This window comes from Acomys russatus, chromosome 20 (assembly GCF_903995435.1).
Source record: "Acomys russatus chromosome 20, mAcoRus1.1, whole genome shotgun sequence".
NCBI lineage: Eukaryota > Metazoa > Chordata > Mammalia > Rodentia > Muridae > Acomys > Acomys russatus.
The window spans coordinates 54,052,373-54,079,967 of record NC_067156.1 but is presented as its reverse complement, the minus strand read 5'-3'; the positions used below and the strand labels follow the sequence as shown (position 1 = coordinate 54,079,967).

The 27,595-nt window shown below is 43.3% G+C and overlaps 1 protein-coding gene across 2 annotated transcripts; it reads right to left on the bottom strand.

Annotated features, from left to right (window-relative positions):
- Nucleotides 1-2,829: 2,829 nt before the first annotated feature.
- Seh1l (SEH1 like nucleoporin) lies at nucleotides 2,830-27,040 on the bottom strand. 2 transcript variants are annotated; one of them, XM_051163508.1, is made up of 9 exons: nucleotides 26,852-27,040; nucleotides 20,883-20,933; nucleotides 17,355-17,501; nucleotides 15,029-15,240; nucleotides 13,783-13,881; nucleotides 10,656-10,796; nucleotides 9,486-9,643; nucleotides 6,619-6,769; nucleotides 2,830-3,354 (listed from the first exon to the last, which is right to left on the bottom strand). In XM_051163508.1, the coding sequence occupies exons 1-9, from the start codon at nucleotides 26,960-26,962 to the stop codon at nucleotides 3,162-3,164; spliced, it is 1,263 nt and encodes a 420-aa protein (XP_051019465.1). In that variant the 5' UTR covers nucleotides 26,963-27,040; the 3' UTR covers nucleotides 2,830-3,161. The 2 variants fall into 2 exon arrangements, with proteins under 2 accessions (XP_051019465.1, XP_051019466.1); XM_051163509.1 differs by having other exon boundaries at nucleotides 3,212-4,905; nucleotides 26,852-27,039.
- Nucleotides 27,041-27,595: the final 555 nt, after the last annotated feature.

Sequence of the window (27,595 nt, the reverse complement as noted above, 5' to 3'; positions counted from 1 at the left end):
CCCCAAAACACTCAGACTGGCTGGGTCTTCCTCCCTCGTCCTAGTACCTTAAGTTTCCTCGCTTGTAAATGGGGACAGGTGAATCAGTTCACACACCTGGGAAAGCACTTGGTGCTCCTCAGCAGATAGGCGCTACTGTCTACATCTGTATCTTACCTTACTTGCCAACTAGAAAGAAAACTAGGATTACCAACATACCATCCAGTGGAATGCATCAGCCAATATCCAAACCCTAGAGTATGAACTCAGATTAATCTCTTTTGTTAAATATGTTCCCTGAAAACAGCCTATTGCTCTAGTTTAGTTGTTCAACCCATGGAATTGCCCCACCCCTTCCAAACTCAGCCAGCTGTAGCAAGTCAGTGGCTCAATTGTGATCTCTTGCCAGAATAGCCATGTTCAGAATTAACATTCTTCTACAGTTCTCTCTCATGCTATCAAGTGTGGGCTGACTGATGGCCTTTTTATTTGTCACATATCCTCTAGCATACAGCATTAGAACACTGGACGGATGCTCTCACGTCTCAGCTCAATTTGAGTTTTTTTGGTTTGGTTCGTTTTTTTCCAGACAGGGTATCTATTCGAGGCTAGCCTGGTCTACAAAGCGAGTCCAGGCCAGCCACGGCTACACTGAGAAACCCTGTCTCGAAAAAAACAAAAAAAGACAGAGTATCTGTAGCCTCTGCCTGGCTGGGATTAAAGGCATGCACCATGGCACCACACCTGGCTCTCTCATCTCATTCAAACTCTTATTAGCAGAGTCACTGAAATCTCCAAGACATGAACTGCTGATTCTGAGGTAGAATTGTATCAGTATCCCAAGTGCTGGGATTACAGACATGCACCACCCTATAAACATAACTCAAATATTCCTGTAATTAAAATAGGATCCAATCAGCAGGGCATGGTGACACCTTTAATCCCAGCACTTGGGAGGCAGATCACTGTCAGTTCGAGAGCAGCCTGGTCTACAAATAGAGTCCAGGACAGCCAGAGCTTAGAGAGAGAAACTCTATCTCGAAAGACCTATTGGGGGGGGGGGGGGGAATCCGTTCTAATCTTTATCCTCTCCAAGTAGGTCACAGCTAAACATGGTGGCATATACACTTTTAATCCCAGCACTAGAGAGGTAGAGGCAGGCAGATCGCTGTAGAGTTCAAGGCCAGCCTGGTCTACAAAGTGAGTCCAGGACAGCCAAGGCTACACAGAGAAACCCTCTCATAAAACCAAAAAACAGGCTGGAGAGATGGCTCAGAGGTTAAGATCACTGGCTGCTCTTCCAAAGGTCCTGAGTTCAATTCCCAGCAACCACATGGTAGCTCATTACCATCTGTAATGAAATCTAGTGTCCTCTTCTGGTATGCAGGCACACATGCAGCCAGAATAATGTATAAATAATAAAGTTTAAAAAACAAAAATTATGTCACCAGTGTAAAAAACTTACATACACGTAGTGAAATGCTTTTTAAAATATGTCTCTTTGGGCTGGAGAGATGACTCGGTGTTTAAAAGTGCTTGCTGCTCTGCTGAGGACCCAAGTTAGGTTCCCAGCATCAGTGTCCAGCAGCTCACAAATGCCTTTAACTCCAGTTCCAGGGAATCTGGCACTCTCTTCTGGACTCCTGCCTTCACACATGCATGTATCCACATATAAACATAATTAAAAATAAAAAAAAATGTAAAGACATCTTTTTGCCTTGAAAGGTAAATCCTCAACAATTCCTAAGAAAACTACAGCAAAATAAGATCACTTCAAATATACCTTGATTTCTACAAAGTAATATTGAGATGGGCATGCCTCTAATCCCAGCATTCAGGAAGCAGAGGCAAGCAGATCTGTGTGAGTTCAAGAGCCAGCCTGGAATACATAGTGAGTTCCAAGACAGCCAGGGCTATAGAGAGACCCTGTCTCAAAAAAAACAAAACATTAACAATAATGTTGAGTAATGAGATTGAAAACATTTGTCAGTTCTGAGTATTAATTTACCATGCTGACATTCTAACTTTATTTAATGACATTATTGTGGTGTGTGCGTGTGTTCAGAAAATTAGCTGAAGGAGTTGATTCTCTCCCACCACCATGTGATTTCTGAAGAATGATGAACCCAGGTGGTGTGGTGTGGAGGCAGGGCTCTTTACCCGTTTAAGCCACCTCACCTGGCATTATACCTTTAAGTCTAATACTTATTATTCCCCTGGAGGCCTTTTAGGTTGTTTTTGTTTTGTTTGAAGCTGTTTGTTTGGTGACAAGAAATCAGAAAACTATGTTAAATAAGGTGAATTCTATTTTAGCTAGGTGTGGTGGTGCAAATCTGTAATCCTACTTGGAAGGTAGAGGTACATATGTCAGGAGTTCAAGGTCATTATAGGCTACATAGTTCCAGGCCAGCCTACACAAACTGTCTCAAAACACAAATACATGTGGTTTTCATAAGACAACAGATTCGTCTCGGGAGGCAGAGGCAGGTGGATCACTGTGCGCTCGAGGCCAGCCTGGTCTACAAAACAAGTCCAGGACAGCCAAGGCTACATAGAAAAACCCTGTCTTGGAAAAAAAAAAAAAAAAAAAAAAAAAGACAACAGATTCATATCTTTTAAAATATTTTTATTAAATAACCTACTTGGAGAATAATTACAAAAACTTTAAGCAGTAATTCCAAGTAGTGAAAGGCATTTTCCTTTAAAAAAAAAAAAAAAAAGACAAAAATATCCTTATGAATTGCTGCTTTATACACAGGAAATCATTTATTTTACAGTCATTTGTAACATTAGCCTATAAAATTCAAAATGTTTCTTAATGTCTGAAATACGGAGTGAAGTCCACAATGATATGAAGCTTTCTATCAACAGGCATAACTGAACTCTATGATTACAAGTCCATACAGAATTTACAAGACAGGCACTTTGAGTCAGATACTGGGACTTTTTCACAGTTCATGTTGCTCTTTCTGAAGCTCATCTCATCAAAGATGACCTACTAGTGCAGCCCAGGTTTCCTGGTGCAGAAGTACAAATAGGTTTGGTTCCAAACACTTCAGTTGTAATACATGCAAGACATGCCCTAAATAAGAAGGATCTTCTGAAAGAAAATGAAGAAAACAAAAGAGCAGCCTGAATAAAAGCATTTACAAGCATTTGAATAAGGCCTTTAAATCAGTATTTTAAACCCCTTCATTCTCAGGTAAGGGATTAAGAGGCCGAGAGAGGTATCCTCTGCGAGGGTGAGGATACTGGAGATTGGCAGTGTCAGCATCGCAAGAGTGCTCTACCAGAGGAGCAGGAGGAGGAAGGAGCTGGGCACAACTGGACCATCTTGATCCAGCCCGTGGGGAATCCAGAGGGGGAAAGAAATACCTGAAATAATGAAGACAGGAACAAAACAACAAAAACAACAAGGGGGGAGGAGGGAGAGGGAAAACAGAAGAAAAAGAGAAAAGCAGTAAATACAAAGAGAACCAAAGAAGAGAAAACATGCTGGAAGAAAACAAAAAAACAAAAACAAAGCTTGTATATTCATGCCAGAACCAATAGAACATAACAGTACAAATCAAGACTCATTTGAATCAAGGTTGCTTAAGCAAATATGAAAGTTTGAAAAAATACAATCTGCTAACGTAAATGCCAAAAGAAAATTATCAGTACATCACAAAGACATTAATTTTATAAATTTAAAGCACTGTCTAATCTCACTTGATTCTGTTATTTACAAATCTATTCTGCTATTCAATTTAAGCTATGCTGCATTTGCTGCAGCAGCAGGCACACATTCTTTAGTGTACATGATACTGAAAACCAATTCAAATAAACTCACACAATAAAGTTGAATACTGCAACATGCTTTTGAAAAATACAATCAATGGACAGTCAGTTTCCTGCAGAAAACTTAAAACAGCTACAGAATTTGGTGCATAAAAAGGCTCAAAGAATTATGGCCTATTAATTCTACCATCTTATAACTTACCCGTAATATGTATGCAGTTAAGTAAATTAAAAGGTGTATAACTTTGTCAAAGTCAAGAGTTTCAGAAGACAAGAAGTCATTGAAACAACACATTAAAAATCCTGAGACATGGAATGGAATTTCAATTGCATGCACATTTTCAGCAAAAAAAGTCAACTTTTGTTTCCAAGTTGTCTTAAAGGAAACCAAGTCATATAGAATCACACCATAAACATTCATGCACATATTAGAAATGGCCATCTCTTTAATTAAAGAGTATGAGATGAAAATTTAAAAGTGCTTCTACCATTTCACTACCAAATAAAACTGGAGCAAATGCTAATGTGCTGCTTGGCTACAAACCAGTTATCTCAACTCCAGTGCTAGGTCAGACCTGCTCCTTTCCTAGTATTTTTAATTACAAGAAAAACCAGTCGTGTGGATAATATCACCCATAAAGCAATTCTACAAAAGGTAAACAAATTAGCACTCAAAACAATCTTTATGAAAAATATTTATTTGCTTTTCAAATTAAAATTATAAAAAAACTCATCATTTTAGCCTACTGTTTAGAAAATAAAAAACATATCCCTATATTCTCCAAATGGAATAGAACTGTATTTTCCCTCCACCCAACTGTTTGAGGGTAGTAGCAATCTTTTCAGTTTTTAAACCCAAGTTAGTCTCCAGAACATTTCAAAAAAATTGTTTTGGTGATGGTGTCTCAAGAAGAAGCCTTTCCATTTATAGTGTCAGTAAACTGACTAGTACAAAAACTTATATACACTGTGATTTTAAAGGCCTTTTGAACTGTATTTAGTAGTGAGCAGGCTGCTGGTGCATCTTGGGAGAGATCAAACGGCGCTGGGGAGGGGGGAAAGGAGTTCGATTTCCATTCCTGTGTGCATGCAACAAGCAGCAAAACAGCAAAGTTACTCCAGCTAGCTTGTACTCAGCTGTGCTTTCTGTTAAAGGACATAATACAAATGGAAAAGGGAAAATGCATCACAGATCTAACATAGATGGTAATTGGCACAATAAGAAAACAGATCAAGCCATCAAAGCTATTTACAGAAGAAAGAAAACAGTACAAAAACAGTATCCTAAAATTAGTCTTTAAAAAATTAACTCTAGTATGTTTTCCTCATAAAATAATTTGCTCTCCTCCAATGTAACTGGAAACTGTTTCTATAGTTGCAAATACTTAAAACCTCAAAGTCAAATAGCAAGATTTCTTTATAAAGAAATATAATACTATCAAAACAACTAAGAAAATTAAAAATGTAATTTCTTCTGTTTGGGATGACAATAGGATAACCACAGGGCAGCTTTAAAGTTGGACTTTGAAGTTCCCCAAACTCTATTCCAAATTATGCCCCAAAGACAAGTTTTTAAAAAATTATATTGCTGGGCCTGATGGCACATGCCTTTAATTGCAGCACTCAGGAGTCAAAGGCAGGCAGATCTCTGTGAGTTCAAGCCAGCCTTGTCCTCAAAGCAAGGCCATGACAGTCAAAGCCAGGGCTCTATTAAACAGAGAAACCCCATCTCCAAAAAAATAATAAATTACATATTTAAAATGTAAATGTTAAGCTGGGTGGTGGTGGCGCACGCGTTTAGTCCCAGCACTTGGGAGGCAGAGGCAGGCGGATCTCTGTGAGTTCGAGGCCAGCCTGGACTACAGAGCTAGTTCCAGGACAGCCAGAGCTATTACACAGAGAAACCCTGTCTCAGAAAAAAATAAAACAAAAAACAAAATGTAAATATTTTTAAAATTGACTTTAAATTATGTCAATTTTTGTTTTAAATGTATACAGATCTCATATTTTTTCATTTCCTTATTATAAGCATAAAAGAAAAATCATTTCACTCACTGTTCTCAAAGCTCTAGTTATGTACTTTATTTAAAACTTCAATGTGGGGCTGGAGAGATGGCTCAGAGGTTAAAAGCACTGACTGCTCTTCCAGAGGTCCTGAGTTCAATTCCCAGCAACCACAGGGTGGCTCACAATCATCTATAATGTGATCTGGTGCCCTCTTCTGGCCTGCAGCTGTACATGCAGGCACACATTCAGCAGAGCAACGTATAAATAATTAAAAAAAAAAATCTTAAAAAAAAAAAATATATAATATAATATATATAATAAAACAAAACTTCAATGTGACCTGATGCAAAACCAGGCACTAAGAAAAAAAGAATGTTTATCTAAGAGTCAACCCTATTAAACAATATCTTCTCCTCTCCCTGCTGTAGAAAAGAACACAGAATTGTAAGCTATTAACACTTTACTTGAACTTCAGAATATAGCTCAATGGACTTACTAACTGTCCATACTATAACCAAGTAAACCATTAAATACAGGTTAAGTGTCACAATTATTAGTGAATTACTTTATTCCATCTTAAAAGTCATCTGTCAGTATGGCTACCAGGAGAGGTGGCTCAGCAAAATTAAGAGCACTGGCTGCTCTTGCAAATGATTTGGTTTGATTCCAGCACCCTAGTGTTGGCTCACAGGCATCTGTAACCCCAGTTCCAGAGCACTGACCCTTAGGCCTCCACAAACACTGCACACACTGTCATATACAAACAGGCAAAATACCCATACATATAAAGTAAACAGTGCCGGGGATACAGGTGGAGGTGGGGTCTCTACTTTTTCCACAAGAAGAGCCTACCTGCCAGCAGAAGTTCCATTTAATGAGTTTTGAAGATTTGGAATATTTGAGCTTAGTGAAGGATTTGAGTTTCCCAGCTGAGAACTCCCATTTACTGGGCTCCCGTTACCTTTCAAAATCCCAGTACACTTCCAATTGTCCATGTAATTAGCTGAAAGAAAAACAGCCAAATATATTAATATGACTAATACCTATGCATATCACACATATATGCACTCTTTTCCTAAAACTACAGAAAATGAAACAAAACATGGCCTGGGTGGTTTTTGTTTCGTGGTTGGTTGGGGGTTTTCTGGTTTTTTGAGACAGGGTTTCTCTGTTATCTTGGCTGTCCTGAACTTGCTTTATAGACCAGGCTGACCTCAAACTCACAGTGATCATCTGACTCTTCCTCCCAAGTGCTGGGATTACAGGAGTGCTCCACCACGCCCAGCTTTGGGCTACATTTTTAAATATTTGTGTGTATAATGTATGCCTGTACTCACATTCAGGTACACATACTAGTGTACTAGTACTCACACTCAAATGATACGCATGTGTGCTCTGGCTGTCCTGGACTCACTTTGTCCAGGCTGGCCTTGAACTCCCAGCGAGTGCTGGGATTAAAGGCATGTGCCACCACACCCAGGCACGAATTTAGTTTTTACAGCTAGCACTTTACCAGCTGAGCTGCTATCTCCACAGCTGCAGCAAGCTACACTCACTTCCAGGTAAGCACTAAGGACAATGTGTAGAGCCGTTTGTAAAGGTTCTCTGTCCATGAGCATTGCTCTGGTGCCCTCCGTCATTAAGCAATATGTTCTGCCAAGTACACACTCAGGGTCCTCAAATTATCAGAAAAAGTACACTGTGGCCTCAAGGCCAAGAGTCAATTGAAATTATACTGCCTTTTCTGTGAGAATGTCCACATTATCTCCTGAGACAGACTTTCTGCTTTGTTTCCCCATGCCTGAGATATGTATAAATTGAACTGGTGGATAAAAAAGCTGAGGCATTGTGTGGTATTGACTGCAGGCCCTCTGGAGTCTATCCTGTGTTTCCGATTATTTCCTGCCTCAGTTTCTTATTTCTGTTCTTTTATTTCTCAATCCTCACTTCCTGGTCTAGGACCTGTGCAATACTGTCCAGAGAGGGCTCTGGCACGAAACACATTAAAGTTTTCAAAGAATTACTAATCTAAATCTCCTACTTTGAGGAAGAAGGACAGCTCTGCATCTGAGGCCAACCTTGGGCTGCACAGTTAGATACAGACCAGCCTAAGCTACAGAGTAAGATCATGTCTCAAAAACAAGGAATTACTAATGTGAAAACATTAAAGCATTTACCATCTATTCCTCTTCCTTGCAAGACAACTAACAGAGACAATTCTTTAATCTACAAGACCATGAAGTTACTATCTGGGCAGGGGGAATAATTCACTCAATAAAATGTTTGCCTTGCAGCAGTGTGGACCTGAGGCTGAGCAATAGACCCCACCAGGTGCTCTGGTGATCCCTGCAGTGGTGTGTCACGATAGACAAATGCTTGGAGCTCCACAGCTGGCCAGCCTAGCCTACTTACCAGGCAAGAGACCTTATCTCAAACCAAAAGGTGAGTCATACCTGAAGAACAATACCCAAGTTGTCCTCTGACCTCCACACACCTAAGCTACTATCAAAACACAATCTTTAAAAGAACAAACCCAAAGTCTTTCTTACAATGACTCTAAATAGGGATTGGAGTATCTTCTTGGCTATGCAAATACACATTATGTGGGTACCAGTGAATCAACTGGGTTTAGAGAAGCAGACAGAAGAGGACAAAGAAGCCCTAGGTATACATCCTAAGACTGAAGATGGGAGGCCATCAAGGCTTAGCCTAACTGCATTTTATGAAGTAAGACCTGTTAGAGCAAGTGACCAAGTGCAGTTCTAAAGCTGATATTCAGAATGGAATGGGCCCTTCTGATGCTACAGAAACCAAAGTCACTGTCAACTGATTACACCAAGTTCCCTCAGTGTGGCACAACCTCAGAATCAGAATCCCAGTACTCTTGAATTTGAAGAAAAAGAAAAGACAGTGGATTTAAAGTCTGTGAGTGAGCTGGGTGTGGCAGCATGCACATTTAATCCCAGCACTCGGGAGGCAGAGGCAGGTGGATCGCTGTGAGTTCGAGGCCAGCCTGGTCTACAAAGCAAGTCCAGGACAGCCAAGCCTACACAGAGAAAGACTGTCTTGAAGAACCAAAAAAAAATAAAAAAATAAAGTCTGTGAGTGAGTGAGTGAGTGAGTGAGTGTGTGTGTGTGTGTGTGTGTGTGTGTGTGTGTGTGTGTACACGTACACGCGCGCGCGCGTGCGTTCGGGTATAGGAGTGCCACAGCACGCTTGCAGAGGTTAAAACTTCAGCTGTCAGCCCCTATCTTCTACTTGTTTATGATAGGACTGGTTTGTTTGTTTCTTCATTGTGCTGCATTTGATTTACCAGGTTAAGGACCCTGAATCTCTTAGGATTCAGCTGTCTCTGGCCCCCAGTTCCCTAAAGGAGCACTGGGACTGCAGACATTCAAACTCAGGTCCTCACTCATGTGAGGCAAACACTTTTACTAAAGACCACCAGAAGCCTCGACTGGGTTTATAAAACAGTTACACAGGTTAGCTTTTCCTGGAGATACTGCATGTTCTAATTAGTTTTAAAACTGGCTTTCTTCCACTTAGAAATAAAGCAATTCAATTGGCCTTTAGCTTCCATGAACTAGTAATCTGATGTTTCAAAACACTACAAATATAAGACAATTATTTAAGGCAGTATTTGAGAATACATTTCAGAGTTTATACTTTAAGAGAAAAGTAAATAAAAGTAACAACTGTCCTCTGTTAAAACGTTTACCTTTCCACAATCTCACACACCCGTCATCTCCTGAAGATGCGAGGACTGTTCCTGTTATGTTCCAACTGACTCTCCAGACCTGAGAATTATGATTATCAAACTGAGCCACAATATGGATTTCAAATTTTGTTGGACCACTGGAAGAAGTAAGTTCTTTCCTACAAAAAGATTAACAAAGTTTTCAAGAAAGTGTCTTATGTGGATACACACACTCTCACATAAACACACATTAAGAAATACAGGCTGGGTGTAATCCCGGCACTGGGGAGGCAGAGGCATGCAGATTTCTGTGAGTTCAAGGCCAACCTGGCCTACAAAGAAAGTCCAGGACAGCCAAGGCTACACAGAGAAACCCTGTACAGAAAAAGAAAGAAAGAAAGAAAGGAAGGAAGGAAAAGAAAAGAAACACAAATAAGCCAGGCATAGTGTCGCATGCCTTTAATCCCAGCACTTGGGAGGCAGAAGCAGGTGGATGGCTGTGAGTTCAAGGCCAGCCTGGTTTACAAAGAAGAGTCCAGGACAGCCAGGGCTCTATGTAACAGAAACCGTGTCTTGTGGGGTGGGTGGGAGAAAAGAAAAATAAATAGCCTCCACCCCTAACTCCTACCACCCAGCCCTTGAGCGACACAAGGGTCACTTTCATTTAACTTCTCCAAAAGCTGGACTTATTTCACCCATAGATGATATGCAATGAACTCTTTCTCTTTTTCTTTTTTTTTTTTGGGAGGTAGGGGGATAAATAAGCACCATTATTCAAAAAAAAAAGGTTCAGAATCCAACATACATAACAATTTTAGAAAACAGAATGAGGCAGGCGGTGGCGCACGCCTTTAATCCCAGCACTCGGGAGGCAGAGGCAGGCGGATCGCTGTGAGTTCAAAGCCAGCCTGGTCTACAAAGTGAGTCCAGGATGGCCAAGGCTACACAGAGAAACCCTGTCTCGAAAAACCCAAAAAAAAAAAAAAAAAAAAAAAAAAAAAAAAAAAAGAATGGAAGAAATTACAGAAACAAGAAAAGGAACTGAAACAATTCAAACTAAATCCTCACTCCAAAAAGTCACATGAAATGTTCACTGTCCAATTATCAAATCTGTACATTTACTATTCTCTACAAAGAAAGATATGCAGAAGGAAAAAGTATTTTCAAATTCTTGATTTTTGTACAACTCACCTCACAGGTTTTAATGTGAAAATTCTTACATCTTTGGTTGCTATTGCCAGGATATGGAAAGATCTTCCCAAATTCGGAGCAAATGCAATATCATGGACAGGATCCGTGACTGTCATGAGAGTCTCAGCTTTTGCATATTTCCTAATTCAAAGAAAGATTAAAATTTCAGAAATAAAACTTACAAAACTAGGGGCTGGCTAGGCAGTGGTGATCCATACCTTTAATTCTAGCACTCAAGAGGCAGAGGCAGCGGATCGCAGTGAGTTCAAGGTCAGCCTAGTCTACAAAGCAAGTCCAGAACAACCAGGGCTACACAGGAAAACCCTATAAAACCAAAATCAAAAGGGAAAAAAAACCAAAAACAACAACAACAAAAAGCAAACAAACAAACAAAAAAAAACCTAGCTAGAATAAAATCTAGGTTTGTTAGCCCCTTTTTTTTCCCCTCCCAAGAAGGGTAAGAGCCAAGCATGATGGTTCATGCCTTTAACCCCAACATTCAGTACAGAGAACTCTGTGAGTTCAGCCTGGTCTACATACTACATACTGAGTTACCAAGACCACAGACAGACACAGACACACACAGTCTCAAACAGGAGAGAGGGAAGGAGGAAAGAGTTGGCAATGATGGCATACACCTGTAACCTCAGCACTTAGAAAGTAGACAAGAAAGAGTTCCTGACCAGCCTAGGTTAGTGTCTTTAAAAGCAAAAATAAAAAGTGCTGGCCAGGCGGTGTGGTGCACAACTTTAATACCAGCACCTGGGAGGCAGGTGGATCTCTGTGGGTTCGAGGACAGCCTGGTCTACAAAGGAGTCCAGGACAGTCAGGGCTACATGGAGAAACCCTGTCTTGACGAAAAAGACACAAAAAAACAACCCACAAATTTTAATAAAAATTATCTACAGCATTTCCTATCTAGAGTAGCCAAATGACAGCCTTAGTGAGACTTTCTTTGCAGAGAAAGGGGACAGCTGTCGTGCCTAGTGTGGGGTACACATGTAATCCTGGTGTTTGGGAGAAGCAGGGGAGCAGAATCACAGCACCTATAAATAAGGCCTGCCTGGCCAACCACAGACTCCCGAGTGAAGGTGTCAAAATATAGGGGGGAACAGAGTGGCTTTAAAAAACTGTTTTCGGGCTTGGAGAGATGGCTCAGCAGTTAAGATCACTGGTTGCTCTTCCAGAGGTCCTGAGTTCAATTCCCAGCAGCCACATGGTGGCTCACAACCATCTGTAATGGGATCTGATGCCCTCTTCTGGTATTTGTGAAGATAGAACACTCATGTACTTAAAAATACACAAATAAATAAATCTTTTAAAAAAAAAAAAAAAAACTGTTTTCTAGTTCCGACTCTTCATATTGACCTTAGGTTTGACCACAGATTGGTGGTTTGTTCATTTATAAAACAATGTTAATATCAAAACGTTTACCCTGCTTATTATATTCAGACTTCATAACCACCCATTTACATGCATGTGCCTCTATTATCTTGCTGTCGTCTCCCTTTCTCACTGTCCCTACTCTATCCCAAAGCCACTGTAACCTCCCGCTAAGATTCCCTTCTAAAGTATGTATCTCATCCATAGTTTCCTACCACCCAGGCCTGTCCTCACATTCCCATGACCAGAAGGATGACACTGTAGCAATGGCACAGGCTTCAGTCTTGCTATATCGGTCACATACCATTTGCCAGTTCCTTTCCAACCGCAGTGGTGGCTGCGTCCAGTCCCCAGGTCTTACGAGATATAGTCCTCTTCACACCCAAGGCTTTCTACCCTCCATCTAGGTAACTTCCACTCCCCCTGACAGTAGGTCCTCCTCCAAGTGAACATTCCCAGTCTAACCCTCAGACCAGGTTTCCCCAGGTAGAAAACTCTTCAACATCCTGGTTCTTCTAGTTCAAAAAGTTTATGATCCACACTGAGATGTAAGTCTCCTCTTCACAAACTGGGTGCCTGCCGTAAGCATCAGCTACTCAGAAGGCTAAATGGAAAGATCCATTCAACTCTCCTTCAAAACTAACCTGGGTAATAGGACTCCATCGCAAAAGCAAGCCGCGACAAGGCTAGTGACAGCTCAGCAGCTTAGAGTACTTTTGCTCCTGCAGAAGACATGAGCTCTGTTCCCAGCACCCATATGGTCACTCCCAACCATCTCTACAAATCAATTCCAGAGCATCCAATGCCCTTCTAGACCTTTGACCAGGTATGCAAAAGGTACAGACAAAAATGTGGGCAAAACACTCAGAAATAAATCTTCTCTAAAAAGCAAAAACATGGGGTAGAGAGATGGCTCAGAGGTTAAGAGCACTGGTTGTTTTTCCAAAGGTCCAGAGTTCAATTCTCAGCAACCACACGGTGGCTCACAACCACCTATAATGAGATGGTTGCTAGGGATTGAACTCATGACCTCTGCAAGAACAGTCAGTGCTCTTTTATTTCTTTTTTTTTTTAATGTATTTATTTATTATGTATACAACGTTCTGCCTGCATGTATACCTGCAGGCAAGAAGAGGGCATCAGATCTCATTATAGATGGTTGTAAGCCATCATGTGGTTGCTGGGAGTTGAACTCAGGATCTTTGGAAGAGCAGCCAGTGCTTTTAACCTCTGAGCCATCTCTCCAGCCCAGTTTTTTGTTTTTTGTTTTTCAAGACAGGGTTTCTCTGTTTAGCCTTGGCTGTCCTACACTCACTTTGTAGACCAGGCTGGCCTCAAACACACAGTTATCCACCTGCCTCTGCCTCTGCCTCCCAAGTGCTGGGATTAAAAGTGCCACCACCAGGACTGGAGAGATGGCTCAGTGGTTAAGAGCACTGCCTGCTCTTCCAAAGGACCCGGGTTCAATTCCCAGCACCCACATGGCAGCTCAAAACTGTCTGTAACTCCAAGATCTGACACTCCCACACCAATGCACATAAATTAAAATTAAATAAAAAAAAGAGTGCCACCACCACACCTGGCAATAAATCTTAAAAAACAAAAAGAAAGAAAGAAAAACATAACAAAGCAAAGCAAAGGGGGCAAAAGCCAGTAAATATATAATGAAGGATAAACAGTATAGGTAATGAAAAACCGAAGAAAATTTACAACAATTTTAAATTTTGAACAAAGCACTACTTACCTGGTGTTTTCATTGTATTCAAAAATCTGAACCTTGGCCATTACATTTGGACTGCTGTCATCGCTTCCCACGGCAATCATGGGGGAATGAGCACGAGAGCTAGAAATGGAGGGAAAGTACTTCATGTAATGCAGTTAAGCTACTGAAAAAAACAGAATTTTAAAACTGGAATCAAGGAGAGAACCTACACAAGTCAGCCTGTCCTGTCCTTATTCTCACTTCTGGATGTCTACTGTAGGACCTGCCGCACCCCATATGCACCTCAGCAGGACCTGCCGCACCCCATGTGCACCTCAGCAGGACCTGCCGCACCCCATGTGCACCTCAGCAGGACCTGCCGCACCCCATGTGCACCTCAGCAGGACCTGCCGCACCCCATGTGCACCTGAGCAGGACCTGCCGCACTCCATGTGCACCTGAGCGCCTCACACACAACCCCTCAGGAGTGCTTCACTACATTTTCATGGCTTAAATAGGAGTGCTTCTTCCAAGAGGCCACTCAAATGACTGACATTTGACAACTGCCACCAGTACACATAAATTTAAAACCAAAGTTATTGCTGGGTGTGGTAGTGCACACCTTTATTCCCAGTACTCGGGAGGCAGAAGCAGGTAGATCGCTGTGAGTTCCAGGCCAGCCTGGTCTACAAATCAAGTCCAGGACAGCCAAGGCTACACAGGGAAACCTTGTCTCAAAAAACAAAACTTACCAACATAACAACTATAAACAGCAGCACAAGCCGGGCATGGTGGCACATGCCTTTGTAAGAGTTGTACGCATGTCTGGCTGTGCCATGTCTTCTTGTGTTAGTGTGTACCTGGTTATTTTTCCATGGATCTATCTCATAAAAAAAAAATTCTTTTTTTCATTTTTGGTTTTTCGAGACAGGGTCTCAGTGTAGCGTTGGCTGTCATGAATTTACTTTGTAGACCAGGCTGTCCTCAAACTCAGAGATCTGCCTGCCTCTGCCTCCCTGAATGCTGAGATTACAGGCGTGCGCCACCACGATGGGTTTCTAATTTATTTTTACACGCACAGAAAATGCTCCAAAAGTTCTCACCAAAGTATTAATAATGGATGGGTTCCTCTGTGGAGTAAAAATGATGACAAGATACATGCCAAGATAGGAAAAGGCAAACTTCTAGATATTACCTATTTACAAAAAGCATCTGAGAAATTAAACCTACAGACTCTTAGCTTGAGAAATCACTTGCCTGCTTCAGTAGAACTGTTAAGTGAACTTACCTGGAAGGGTTCCAAGAAATACAGCTGCAGCACAGCTTACAGGAGATCTCGTGCTGTAGAGACCACTGGCTGAGATTCATAACGTCTGGGGCTTCGTATACTCTTACTATACCATCTGCTGAGCAGGTCGCTAACATCAGACCCATGTGTTTGGGAGCAAACTTCACATCAGTAACAGATGTTCTGCTATCCACTAGAGTTGTCCTCTTCACCTGGAAATACATATACATACATACATATATATATGATTTAAATCATAGACAAAAAGAAAATACAACAGGGCTAGAGAGATGGCTTAGAGGTTAAGAGCATTGCCTATTCTTCCAAAGGTCCTGAGTTCAATCCCAGCAACCTCATAGTGGCTCACAGCCATCTAAAATGAGAGCTGGTACCATCTTCTGGCATGCAGGTATACATGCAGGCAGAACACTGTACACATAATTAATTAAAGAATGAATGTTTTAGATTCACACAGACATACTAGGTTTTTGTCCTTGCATAATAAGTTACTTAAAGCCACTCTTGGTCTCTCTGGTTCTTTTTTTTTTTTTTTTTGGTTTTTCAAGACAGGGTCTGTTAGCCTTGGCTGTCCTAGACTTGCTTTGTAGACTAGGCTGGCCTCGAACTCACAGCGATCTACCTGCCTCTTCCTGTGCTGGGATTAAAGGTGTGCACAACCACGCCTGGCTACACTCTTGGTCTTTTCCAATAAAGCACTTTGCATATATAACAATTACTAAAAAAAAAAAAAAATTAATGAAGCCGGGCGCAGTGGCGCAAGCCTGTAATCCCAGCAAAGGCAGAGGCAGGCAGATCACTGAGTTCGAAGCCAGCCTGGTCTACAAAGCAGGTCCAGGACAGCCAGGGCTACACAGAAAAACCCTGTCTCAAAAAAAAAAAAGTTAGTACTCTTGCTAAACAGACTGGTCCCAAACCAAAAAATATAAGAATTTTCATACACACAGCTGTCACACAAAGCATGCTGCAAGCAATAAATCAAACAAACTAAGACCCTTTCTGATAGTGAACATAGGTAAAGGAATAGACTGCATCACAAACAATACAGAAGAAGAGCTGCAGACTAGACTCCCTTACAGCAGAACCAGGAGGCACTGCACTCATCCTTTTCCAGCTTTGAGTTTTATACTGTATGTCATTATTAAGAAAAATAATTTTTTTGTTGTTGTTTTTCTCTTTTTTTGTTGTTGTTGTTGTTGTTTTGTTTTGTTTTTCAAGACAGGGTTTCTCTGTGTAGCCTTGACTGTCCTGGACTCACTTTGTAGACCAGGCTGGCCTTGGAACTCACAGAGATCCACCTGCCTCTGCCTTGAGTGCTGTGATTAAAGGCGTGCGCCACCACTGTCCGGCAGGAAAATAATTTAAAGAAAAATAAAATACTTTATATGATAAACTTCAGTGAAAGTAATTCTCTACATTTTTTTTAATTTTGTGGGTGTGAGTACTTTACCTGTATATATAAATATATATATATATTACATGCATGCCTAGTGCCACAGATCCCCTAGAACTGGAGTTGCAGACAGCTGTGAGCTGCCATGTAGGTGTTGGGAATTGAACCCAGGTCCTCTAGAGCAGCAGCCTGTGCTCCTAACCACTAAGCCATTTCTCCAGCCCAAATTGGGGATGGGGGGAGGGTTGTTTTGTTTTTTGTTTTTCTGAGGCAAGGTTTCTCTATGTAGCCCCGGCTGTCCTGGACTCTCTTTGTAGACCAGGCTGGCCTCGAACTCACAGTGATCAGCCTGCCTCTGCCTTCCCAGTGCTGGGATTAAAGGCATGCACCACCACACCTGGCTACATTTTTAAAAAGGGTTTTCAAGACAGGGTTTCTCTATGTAGCCTTGGCTGTCCTAGACTAGCTTTGTGGACCAGGCTGGCCTTGAACTCACAGAGAGATCCACCTGCCTCTGCCTCCTGAGTCCTAGGATTAAAGATGTGCGCCACAGCGACCAGCTCATCCTAATTCTTCACTTTTATAGATGAGAAATGTGAGCACGGGTAATAATTGTCCAGAATCAATTCATAAAGCCCCAGGGAGAATTTAGAGCAGATAAGGGAAGCTTGGAGTGTGGCTCAGTGATAGTGCCTGAGGCCCTGGGTTCAATCCCAGGCACTAACCGCAAGTCACAAGTCTAAGATCATATACTAACTACGTATAAAACCATGTAAAATACAAAGATATACAAAACGGGGTGCAAAGCAAATCCTCTGGGTTCACCCCTGGAATAACAGCAGGCCTGAGTACCATTACAAGCCAATTAAAAGTGAAATAAACAGGAGCAAATGAATGAGGAAGTCAATGTCTCACCCAGTGACTCTGTCCTCGAAGTTTATCATTTGATTCTCCTACTATTTCTTCCCATACAGCTGCCGTGCGGTCAAAAGAACAGGAAGCCAACACTTGTCCAAATTCAGGATGAGCCCATGTCACACGCCATACAGATCCACTGTGTGTCTGGGGAATTTAAAAAATAAAACTTCACACAGAGTTTTATTTGAGAAAATAATAGAACACAAGTAGTTTTACTTCAGTAAGGTGAGAAAAATACCAATTTAACATTTAAATAAAAAGTTCATTTCTAAAAACTTAAAAACTTTTGGAAGATATCTAGGATTGTGGACTTTCTGGAACTGTTATCCTTTTTAAATTATTTTTTCATTTTATTGGGCGGGGGGGACGCGCACGCCATCTCGCTCACTGAACTTGGAGTTCACCGATTGGCTCCAGCCTCTACCAGCCCAGCACTGTGATTACAAGCACATGCTGCCACACACAACATTTTTTGTTTTGTTTGAGACAGGGTCTCTCTGTGTAACAGTCCTGGCTGTCCTGGAGCTCTCTTTGTAGACCAGGCTGGCGATGAACTCAGAAATCGCCTGCCTCTGCTTCTCCCCTCACATACAGCATTTTATGTGGTTCCAAACTTGGGTCCTCACAATTGCACAGTCAGCACTTTACCCAGTGAGCCACCTCTCCTGGCTTCTGTCTTCAAGTGCACAACAGAATAACGGCACGCTGATACACACCTGTGGTCCCAGCATGTGAGAAGCTGAGGCAGAAGTGCTATTGCAAGTTCAACAACAGCCTGGGCTGCCGAGAAAGACCCTGTCTCAACCAAATGGGGCCTGTGGAATATTAGCTAGTCAAATGTTTGCAAGCATGAGCTCTTTGACCCAGAGCCATAAAGTATGTGGAGACGTTACTCCATCTGTTCCCACCATAGACCCAAAGCAAGAATGATTGGCTAGCTAGCTTAACCAATTGTATACTGAAACTGTAAGCCTGTTACATTTAGTTAATTAGTTTCAGGATTTTGCTATAATGGCAGAAAGCAAACAACATTTCTAACACTGAAAAACTAGAAGTAATACATATGTCTATCAGCAAGAGAATGGATAAACAAAATATGGCTGGCCCACACGTTACATTAAAATTTTTTCTTTAATGCTGAGTGTGGTGGCACATGTCTTTAATAGCAGCATTCTCCTAGGGAGAATCCAAATAGAATTCTATCCAACAGATTCTGTCCAAGTCTGGCTGAGTGGAGCAGTGACTTCACTGCTGACAGGTCACTTGCAGGAATATGATTGAAAGGCTAACTACTGGAGAATGGGTTAGCACCAGGTCCCACCTCAGCCTGGTTGACACAGAATCACAGAAGCTGCCCCTGAGCCTGCCACCCTCAGTCAACCTTGTATATATGGTAACACCTAAGACCACAGGCAGCTAGAGCAGAAAGGAAGGTGACTAGAACCTCAAAGGAGACCTGCTGACTCTTCCCAATCTCTTTCTAAAAAAGAATGTTAGCAGCTCAGAAGTAATGTAATTAGCAGAGTTAGCCAGCACTGTGCTATCTACTCATTCCCTTACTGTGACTACAGGGCCAGGGTATTCTGGAGGTTACCAGGCAACTCAGCTTTATGATGACAGTAGTCATGTGAGGCAAGGAGAAACTAGCACTGCTACAACACACGGTTTCATAACAAATACTCAGAAACTGCTTATACTACAAATTGTTGACTCCTCACAGGTCCACAAGGTACCTAAACACAGGATGAAAAACTGGCATCTCGGGCTGGAGAGATGGCTCAGAGGTTAAGAGCATTGTCTGTTCTTCCAAAGGTCCTGAGTTTAATTCCCAGCAACTGCATGGCGGCTCACAACCATCTATAATGAGATCTGATGCCCTCTTCTGGCATGCAGGCATCTCTGCCTTCATTTGTATAGGTCAAACTACTGTTCTACATAGGCATGCTAATCACTTTAATGAGTATCTGTCTAACCCAATTCATCCTCCTTGCAAGGCTGAAGTCATGGGGGAAAAAAATCACTGTTCTCACTAACCCTGTAATCACCTTGGGATATGAGAAGAATCAACCATTACAAGACAGACCACGCCTAGCTGAAGGGCAATCAATCATCAGTAAGTGTATGGCTACACCCACATCAGAAGTAAACACTCTGTGAGGACTAGACTGAGGAGAAATCAGATTGATCCTCAAGCAACGACAGCCATAAGAACCTCTTTAGACCAACTTACAGAACTAGAGGTGAGACAATTATTAAACCTAAAATTCATGTTAGTACATGAAAGTCATAGTTGGGGCCACCTAGTTACAAACCCTGTGACCTACAAGTGACCCATCTGCAAGATATATTAGAGCACAGATGCTAGGGGAAAAAACCAACCACATTCTGATTGGCTATAAAGCCTACTCCATGAGATAGAATTCATATCTAACACTGCTAAAATGGCAAAAAACCTGCAACTAGACAGGTCACTTGCTACTATTATACTGATAAAGGAACATAGAAAAATTACTCCTCGTGACAGACTGCTATACCCATAGATCAGTACCTAGTTCAACGCACATCACAAGCCTCTTCTTGCAGAGAGATACAGGTGGACAATATAAACAGTGACACACTTTGGAGCACACAGTCCTAAACAGAATTTTTTCTTTTTTCTTTTTCTTTTTTTTCTTTTTTTTCTTTTTTTGTTTTTTTGTTTTGTTTTGTTTTTCGAGACAGGGTTTCTCTGTGTAGCCTTGGCCATCCTGGACTCACTTTGTAGACCAGGCTGGCCTCAAACTCACAGTGATCCGCCTGCCTCTGCCTCCCGAGTGTAGAATTTTTTCATCAATACCCTCCTGGTAAAGGCTAAGAGATCAATGCAGAAGACAAGGCAGAAAGAGCCAGATGTGATGGACAACACTAACACTAAGGAAATTGTGTCTTCCAGTTCAACAGGACCTGTGTACACCCAAACTCAGAGAGACTACGGAAGTATGTACAGGTTCAAGCCAGAGAGGGCCCAAGGCCAAAGAGAGCATTGGACACAGGATCCCACCCCTAGCCAAGAAGCTATCTTCAGTTGATACCTGCTGGCCCAGCTTTGTAGGGGTTTTTAATGGTTTTTGAGAGAGAAAAAACAAAGTTGGGTAGGCCATGAGTGAAGGGGGGGTGGGGGACCCTATGAAATATGCTGAAATCCTAGTAGTAGTTACTTGAGAATGCTACAAAAATACTATTTTTCCACTCTTTGTGGTTTTGTTTTGAGATAGGGTCTTGCTCTGTAATCCAGGCTGGCATTAACTCATGGCAATCTCCTCTCAAAGCACTGGGTCCCATACCTGGCCATACCTACACATTTTCTTAGTATCAAAATTACTATTATTTCAATAATAAAACAATAATTTTAAAGACTAGAACTATCTTTCCAGGAAAAGAAGACTGTATCAGTTTTATTATTTTCTCAAAGCTGAACACAAAGTCATTAATACTAAAACAGCAAGCATTTCAATTTTCTCAAACCATGTACAAATAAAAACTAACCTTCCAGCTAGCAGTGCAATGCCAATCTCCACTTTCACTTTTATCCCAGACCTGTAAGAAAACAGAAGGAAAATGAGTACAAAGCCGGGAGCCTCACCTGCACACACGGAAGGACGCACCGGCCACCAGCACACGGAACCCCATCTACAGTGTGGCCAGGCACTAACAGGCAGCGTCAACTCTGTGTCCCCACCTCTTTCTGTTTGTTTTGATGCTGTCAGCCAGGGCTGGCGGTGTTCTGAAAACTGTGCCCAGGGTCTTGTGCCTGCTGAGACAGCACTGAGTGCTACCCCAACTATGTATGCTCTATGAAGTAACCTTTACTACTAAAACATTGTTCCTTGCAGTTTTGGGTTTTTTTGTAAAATTTTTGGTTTTTCAAGACAGGGTTTCAGCCGGGCGTGGTGGCGCTCCCCTTTAATACCAGCATTAGGGAGGCAGAGGCAGGTGGATCTCTGTGAGTTCGAGGCCAGCTTGGTCGACAAAGCAAGTCTAGGACAGTCATGGCTACACAGGGAAACCCTGTCTCAAAAAAAACAAAAAGAAAGAAAGAAAGAAAGAAAGAAAGAAAGAAAGAAAGAAAGAAAGAAAGGAAAAGAAAAGAAAAAAAAAAATCAAGACAGGGTTTCTCCCCCAGGGTGTTGTTGGCCTATGCCTTTAATCCCAGCACTTGGGAAGCAGAAACAGGCGGAAATAGATCGGACCAGCCTGGTCTACAGAGAGAGTCCAGGACAGCCAGGGCTCTGTATAACAGAAAAACCCTGTCTTGAAAAACAGAAAGAGAGAAAGAAAGAAAGAATGAATGCGAGCCAGGCACGGTGGCGCACACCTTTAATCCCAGCACTCAGGAGGCAGAGGCAGGTGGATCGCTGTGAGTTTTCAGGCCAGCATGGTCTACAAAGTCAGTCTAGGACAGCCCAAGACTACACAGAGAAATCCTGTCTTAGAAAAACAAAACAAAACAAAAACAAAGAAAAAGGAAGGAAGGAAGGAAGAGAAAAGGAAAGGAAAGCACGGTAGAGCCAGCCATGGTGGCACAGCCCTTTAATCTCAACTCTTGGGAGGCAGAGGCTAGTGTGGCCTACATAATGAGTTCCAGACCAATAGTTGGCGGGGTGGGGCACAGTTGGTATTCACTTTGAGGTAACAAATAAATTGTAATACGGAGGTAAAATAAAATAAAATAAATACCAATCAGCACAGGAGAGCTGGCTCAGCAGGTAAGTGCACTGGCTGCTCCCCACAGGACCCAAGTGTAATTCTCAGCATCTCACACCCTCTCCTGAACTCTGGAGTCAGTAGTACACAGATAGTATATGTAAAGGGATGATCCATTCATATAAAATAATAACTAAAATTAATTAAACAAACAGCTGTATGTGAGTAAACTGTAAGTAAAATATTCAATAAGCCTCTCCCCCCCAAAAAGCTACAAAAAAAGTTCCAGCTTAATCATATCAAAGGTGTACTAATGACTGGGGATATTCTGTTGCCTAGCACCCAGGAGGCACTTAGTTCAACCCCTACTATCACAAAGAAAAAGTAATCTACCAGGCCTGGTGCTGTATACATGTAATCCCAGCTACCCAGAAGGCTGAGGGGTGAAAAGCACCAGTCCAAGCCAGCCTGGAAACTTGGGGAGACCGTGTATTTAAAACAAAACAAAACAAAAACAAAAACAAAACGTAAAATGAATGACACAGCTCAACAGGAAAGCTACTGCCAGGCCAGAGCCATGTGCCAGGCCTGGGCTCTGTTAACACCCATTACCACACACACCACCAACCTGAGCCATGACGCTATCAAACCATTACTCGCACGATGTGAAACAGTACAGACTGGGCCAGGGATATAGCTTGTATATGAGACCCTGAATCTAAGCCCTAGCAAGAAGAAAAAGGTAAAGGAGGAGCAGGGGTCGGGGGACTCTTTGAGAATGCTTATCACAATGTTTCAAAATATTTACTGATTTGTCTTTTGGAATTAGCCTTAAGAAATCATCCAAAGCATGTAAAATGCTAGCTAAATAGTGGCTTTTTCACTGACTGTCACAACCTACAAGCTTTAGAATGAGCTAAAAGATCTGGTAGCAAGTGGGCAATGGCCTGAGTCCAGCTGACTCAGGTAGCAGACATCAGTTAAGCCCTTAAGAATGCAATTTACTAAGATAAGGAAGCAATATTGGGAGAAAAAGCAATTTTGCATGCAAAGCTTTCATGAATCTACACCACCAACATAATCAGTGAGGGCCTGAAGAGATCAACTAGCACTTAGGACACTTACAGCTCCTGCACAGGACCCCAGCTCAGCTCTCAGCACACACTTATGCTGTGGCCCACACGTGCCAGCAACTCCAATTCTAAGAGATCAACTCCTTCTGACCTCACAGAGGCACACACCCATGCACATATAAAATTAATGAAACTACGAAGTCAGCCCTGATACTCAGCTAGCCCACAAGGAACCTGTGTTGACAAAATTATTTTTCCTTACTTTGTTTTTGGGAGGGGGTGTTGGTTTTTTGGTTTATTTGGTCAAGACAGGGTCTCACTATGTAGCCCTGGCTGTCCTGGAACTCACCTTGTAGACCAGAGATCTACCTGCCTCTGTCTCCCTGACTGCTGGGATTAAAGGTGCACTGCCACCACACAGCCTTCTGTTTTTCTTTTTAAGACAGGATCTCTCTACACAGGCCTGGCCATTCTGGAACTCCATCTTTAGACAAGGCTGGCTGGTGGTGATGCAGGCCTTTAATCCCAGCACTTGGGAGTTCCAGGCCAATTTGGTCTTCACAGTGAGTTCCAAGACAGCCTGAACTATAATGTAGTCTTGAAAAATAAAAAAGAGGCTGGGCATGGTGGTGCATTCCTTTAATTCCAGTACTTGGGAGCAGAGGCGGGTAGACTGCTGAGTTGAGGCCAGCCTGGTCTAAAGTTAGTCCTGGACAGCCAAGGCTACACAAGGCTACAAAAGAAAGAAAAAAAAAGAAAAAGAAAAATATAAAAGAGGAAAAGAAAGTAGTCTGTAACAAAGCTGACATAAGGCCAAAAAATAAAAAACATAAATAATAATCCCAGCACTCGGGAGGCAGAGGCAGGCAGATCGCTGTGAGTTCGAGGCCAGCCTGGTCTACAAGGAAGTCCAGGACAGCCAAGGCTACACAGAGAAACCCTGTCTCAAAAAACCATAAGTAAGTAAAAAGTAATGGCGCATATTAATTTATTCTATTATTCAGTTTTTTTCTAGGGAAAAAACACATTCCCAGACAGAAGGAAACCACCTCTAACTAGGGGCACTTGGCATTTATCAAATCTATTTTAAAAGTCATATTAGGGGGCTGGAGAGATGGCTCATAAATTAGAGCACTGGCTGTTCTTCCAAAGGTCGAGTACAATTCTCAGGAACCACATGGTGGCTCACAACCATCTATAATGAGATCTGGTGCCCTCTCCTACACTGCAGGTGTACACTGCAGGAAGAGCATTGTATACAAAATAATAAATACACCTTTAAAAAAGAAAAAGCATGAAAAAAATCATCATTAGGTTGGGTGGCACGTGTCTTTAATCCCAAGCACTCGGATCTTTGTGACTTCGAGGACAGTCAAGTCTACAAAATGAGCTCCAGGACAGCTGAGGCTTCACAGAGAAAGCCTGTCTCGTCGCGAAAAACCAAATATAAATAAATAAGTGTTAATATTAGTACGTTATTTCAGTTCGTTTTATAATTAGACAAGCTAGTGTAGGTCTGTAATCCCAGCACTTAGAAAGCTGAAGGAGACTGCCTGGGCTACATGGCAAGACCTTGTATCAAAAATGCCCCTGGTAACCGGGCATGGTGGCGCACACCTTTAATCCTAGCACTTGGGAGGCAGAGGCAGAGACAGGCAGATTGCGGTGAGTTCGAAGCCAGCCTGGTCTACAAAGCGAGTCCACAACAGCCAAGGCTACACAGAGAGACCCTGTCTCAGAGAGAAAAAGAAAATGCCCAAGATAGGAGCTGGATAGATGGCTCAGTGGTTAAGAGCACTGACTGCTCTTGCAGAGGTCCTGAGTTCAATTCTTGCAACTACATGGTGACTCACAACCATCTATAATGAGAGCTGGTGCCCTCTTCTGCAGATAAAGCACTCATATGCAATAAATAAAATTTAAAAATAAAAATTTAAAAAATGCCTGGGATAAACCAGGTATAGTGGGTGCAGGCCTGTATTCCCAGCAGAGGCAGGCGGATTGCTGTGACTTTAAAGCCAAACTGGTCTATAGAGTCCAGAACAGCCAAGGCTACACAGAGAAACCCTGTTTCCAAAAACAAAAATAAATGCCTGAGATACATAGTACAATCCTACATTTGAAAAAAAAAAGGCAAAAACATTAGGGGGTGGGTCAATTTGTCAGTCTGACAGCATGACTGTAACTGCAACTGATAACCTCCTGAAGGCTGCCTACACTCTTTACTGTCCCCACCTGGTGACCTAGCAAGGACTGCTAGAACAGGTACTAGAAGGTTCACGGCTGGGACTGATTCAAAGACCCCTTCTCTGGATGTTTGAGTAGGCTGCTCACCTCCCTAAGAACATCAGCGGGAGGTCACTGTCCCATCCCATTCCACAGCGTGGGCAGAAGTGGTAACACAATCATCAGCAGAGACACGGGGTGACTCCAGCAGACGCAGCAAAGACAAACAGTCTAGCGACCAGGTGAAAGCCACAAGGCAGTCTGGCGCCCTGACAGCTGGCGCAAGGCCTTCATTGATTGTCGTGGTAACGCATATACACTTAAGCTCTGCATGCAGAATTGCTTTCTCTCCCAATATTGCTACATTATCTTAGTAAATATCATTCCTTGTTTTGCTTTTTTGTTTGTTTGTTTTGTTTTTATTTTTCGAGACAGGGTTTCTCTGTGTAGCCTTGGCTGGCCTAGACTCACTTTATAGATCAGGCTGGCCTCGAACTCACAGCGATGCGCCACCACGCTCGGCTGTAGATGCCATTCTTAAAGGCTTAACTGATGTCTGCTGCTTGAATCAGCTGGACTCTGGCCAAAAGCTCAGTCATTGAGAGCTTCGGCTGCTTTTCCAGAGGACCCGTACTCCCAACAAGATGGTTTACAACCTTAAGTCCAAGAGATTGGACGCCCTCTTCCGACCTGCACAGACAGACACCAGGCGGTACACACACATACATGCAGACAGAACACTCACACAAATTTAAAAAATCTTTAAAATTGAGGGGCTCGGGGTGTAGAGCGGTGCCTGGCGACGCACATCTTTAATCCCACCACACACCCGGCAGAAGCAGGCAGATCATCGGGGCTACAGAACCCAGACCTTGACTCCAAAAACTAATGCATAGTAGCATATTCAACGGACACTTGTTATAGCTCTCTTCTGAGACCACCTGAATACAAACAAAAATTAAAAACTACGTTTTCAGCTCTTTTGGCGTTGTGCACGAGTTCACACTTGTGTGTTGGCGTTGTATCCCCAGCATGGTTGACGCTGAGACTTGGAGGACAACAAGCCAGTGCTAGATAAAGTCTGAGGCAGGTCTCAGAAACCAAATACATGTATGGAACTGGCTTGCATTTTTCCCTTTATGGGAATCCCACGTGTCCCGGGCGACGCCCACAGCGCTGAGACACACACACCACGGGAAGCCCTCGGTGAGCACGAGCGCCCTAGGACCACAGCCGCGGCCCACTCCGACCCACTCCAGAAGGCCGGCACGAGCGTGCGCTCAGCACCCCGAGGCCGGGAGCCGTCCCGCGCAGGCGCGGCAGAAAAGAGAGCACCGCGAGCGCGGGAGGCCGTGACCCCACAATCCGCCGACGGGGAGGGCTCTCGCCGCTTCCGGCGCCGCGGCGTCCGTGGCCGCGGGTCGCGTGCGCCTCGGTCCGGACTGGTCCCTCCCACGCCGCCTCCCTCCCCTCCGTGCGGGAGCCCCGGGCAGCCGGGCGTGCCGCGCGCACCTTGACGCTCTGGTCGCTGGAGCAGGTGGCCATCCGGCGCCCGTGGAAGTCGAAAGACACATCGTGGATGAGGTCCTTGTGGTCCGCCGCGATGCTCCGCGCCACAAACATGGCCGCCGCCGCCGCCGTCTGCCCGGCCCGCCTCCGAGAGGGCGGCGGTGAGGCCCGCAGCCCCTGGACCGCCGCGGAGGCGCGTACGGCACGTCGGCTCGCGTCGCCCCGTCGCGTCACGCCCCGAGGGACACGCCCAGCGTGGGCGGAGCCTAGGCCCAAACCCAGCCGCGCGCCAGCGGACCGGGAAGCTGGAGACTCCCAAGGATGGAAAAGTGAAAGCGCCTTCCCGGGTCAGCCTCGGGCGGGTGTGCCCGTAAACACGTGACTGGTGCGCCAAGGGAGTAAAGGCGTTTCCCCCCCCCTCCCCCTTGCAGATTTGAACGGCAGGCTCTGCGGGAAAGACGGACACGCCCAAAGCCTCCGAAGTTCCCGCTCAGCGCCGCCTTAAGGAAGGAGTTGAGGCCGGGCGTGATGGCGCATGCCTTTAATCCCAGCACTCTGGAGGCAGAGTGCAGGCGGATCGCTGTGAGTTCGAGGCCATCCTGGTATACAAAGCAAATCAGGACAGCTACACAGAGAAACCCTGTCTCGAAAAAACAAAAACAAAAAAACAAAAAGGAAGGAGGAGTGAAGGAAGGATCTGAAGCAATGGTCGGTGCCGGAAAATGACAAGTAGAACAGGTCAGCAAA

Coding starts and splice junctions, on each gene's coding strand:
- Seh1l (XM_051163508.1), bottom strand. CDS start 26,962: ATGTTTGTGGCGCGGAGCATCGCGGCGGACCACAAGGACCTCATCCAC. Junction 20,934..26,851: donor CCAGCGACCAGAGCGTCAAG/GTGCGCGCGGCA, acceptor GTTTTCTTACAG/GTCTGGGATAAAAGTGAAAG. Junction 9,644..10,655: donor TTCACATTAAAACCTGTGAG/GTGAGTTGTACA, acceptor ATCTTTTTGTAG/GAAAGAACTTACTTCTTCCA.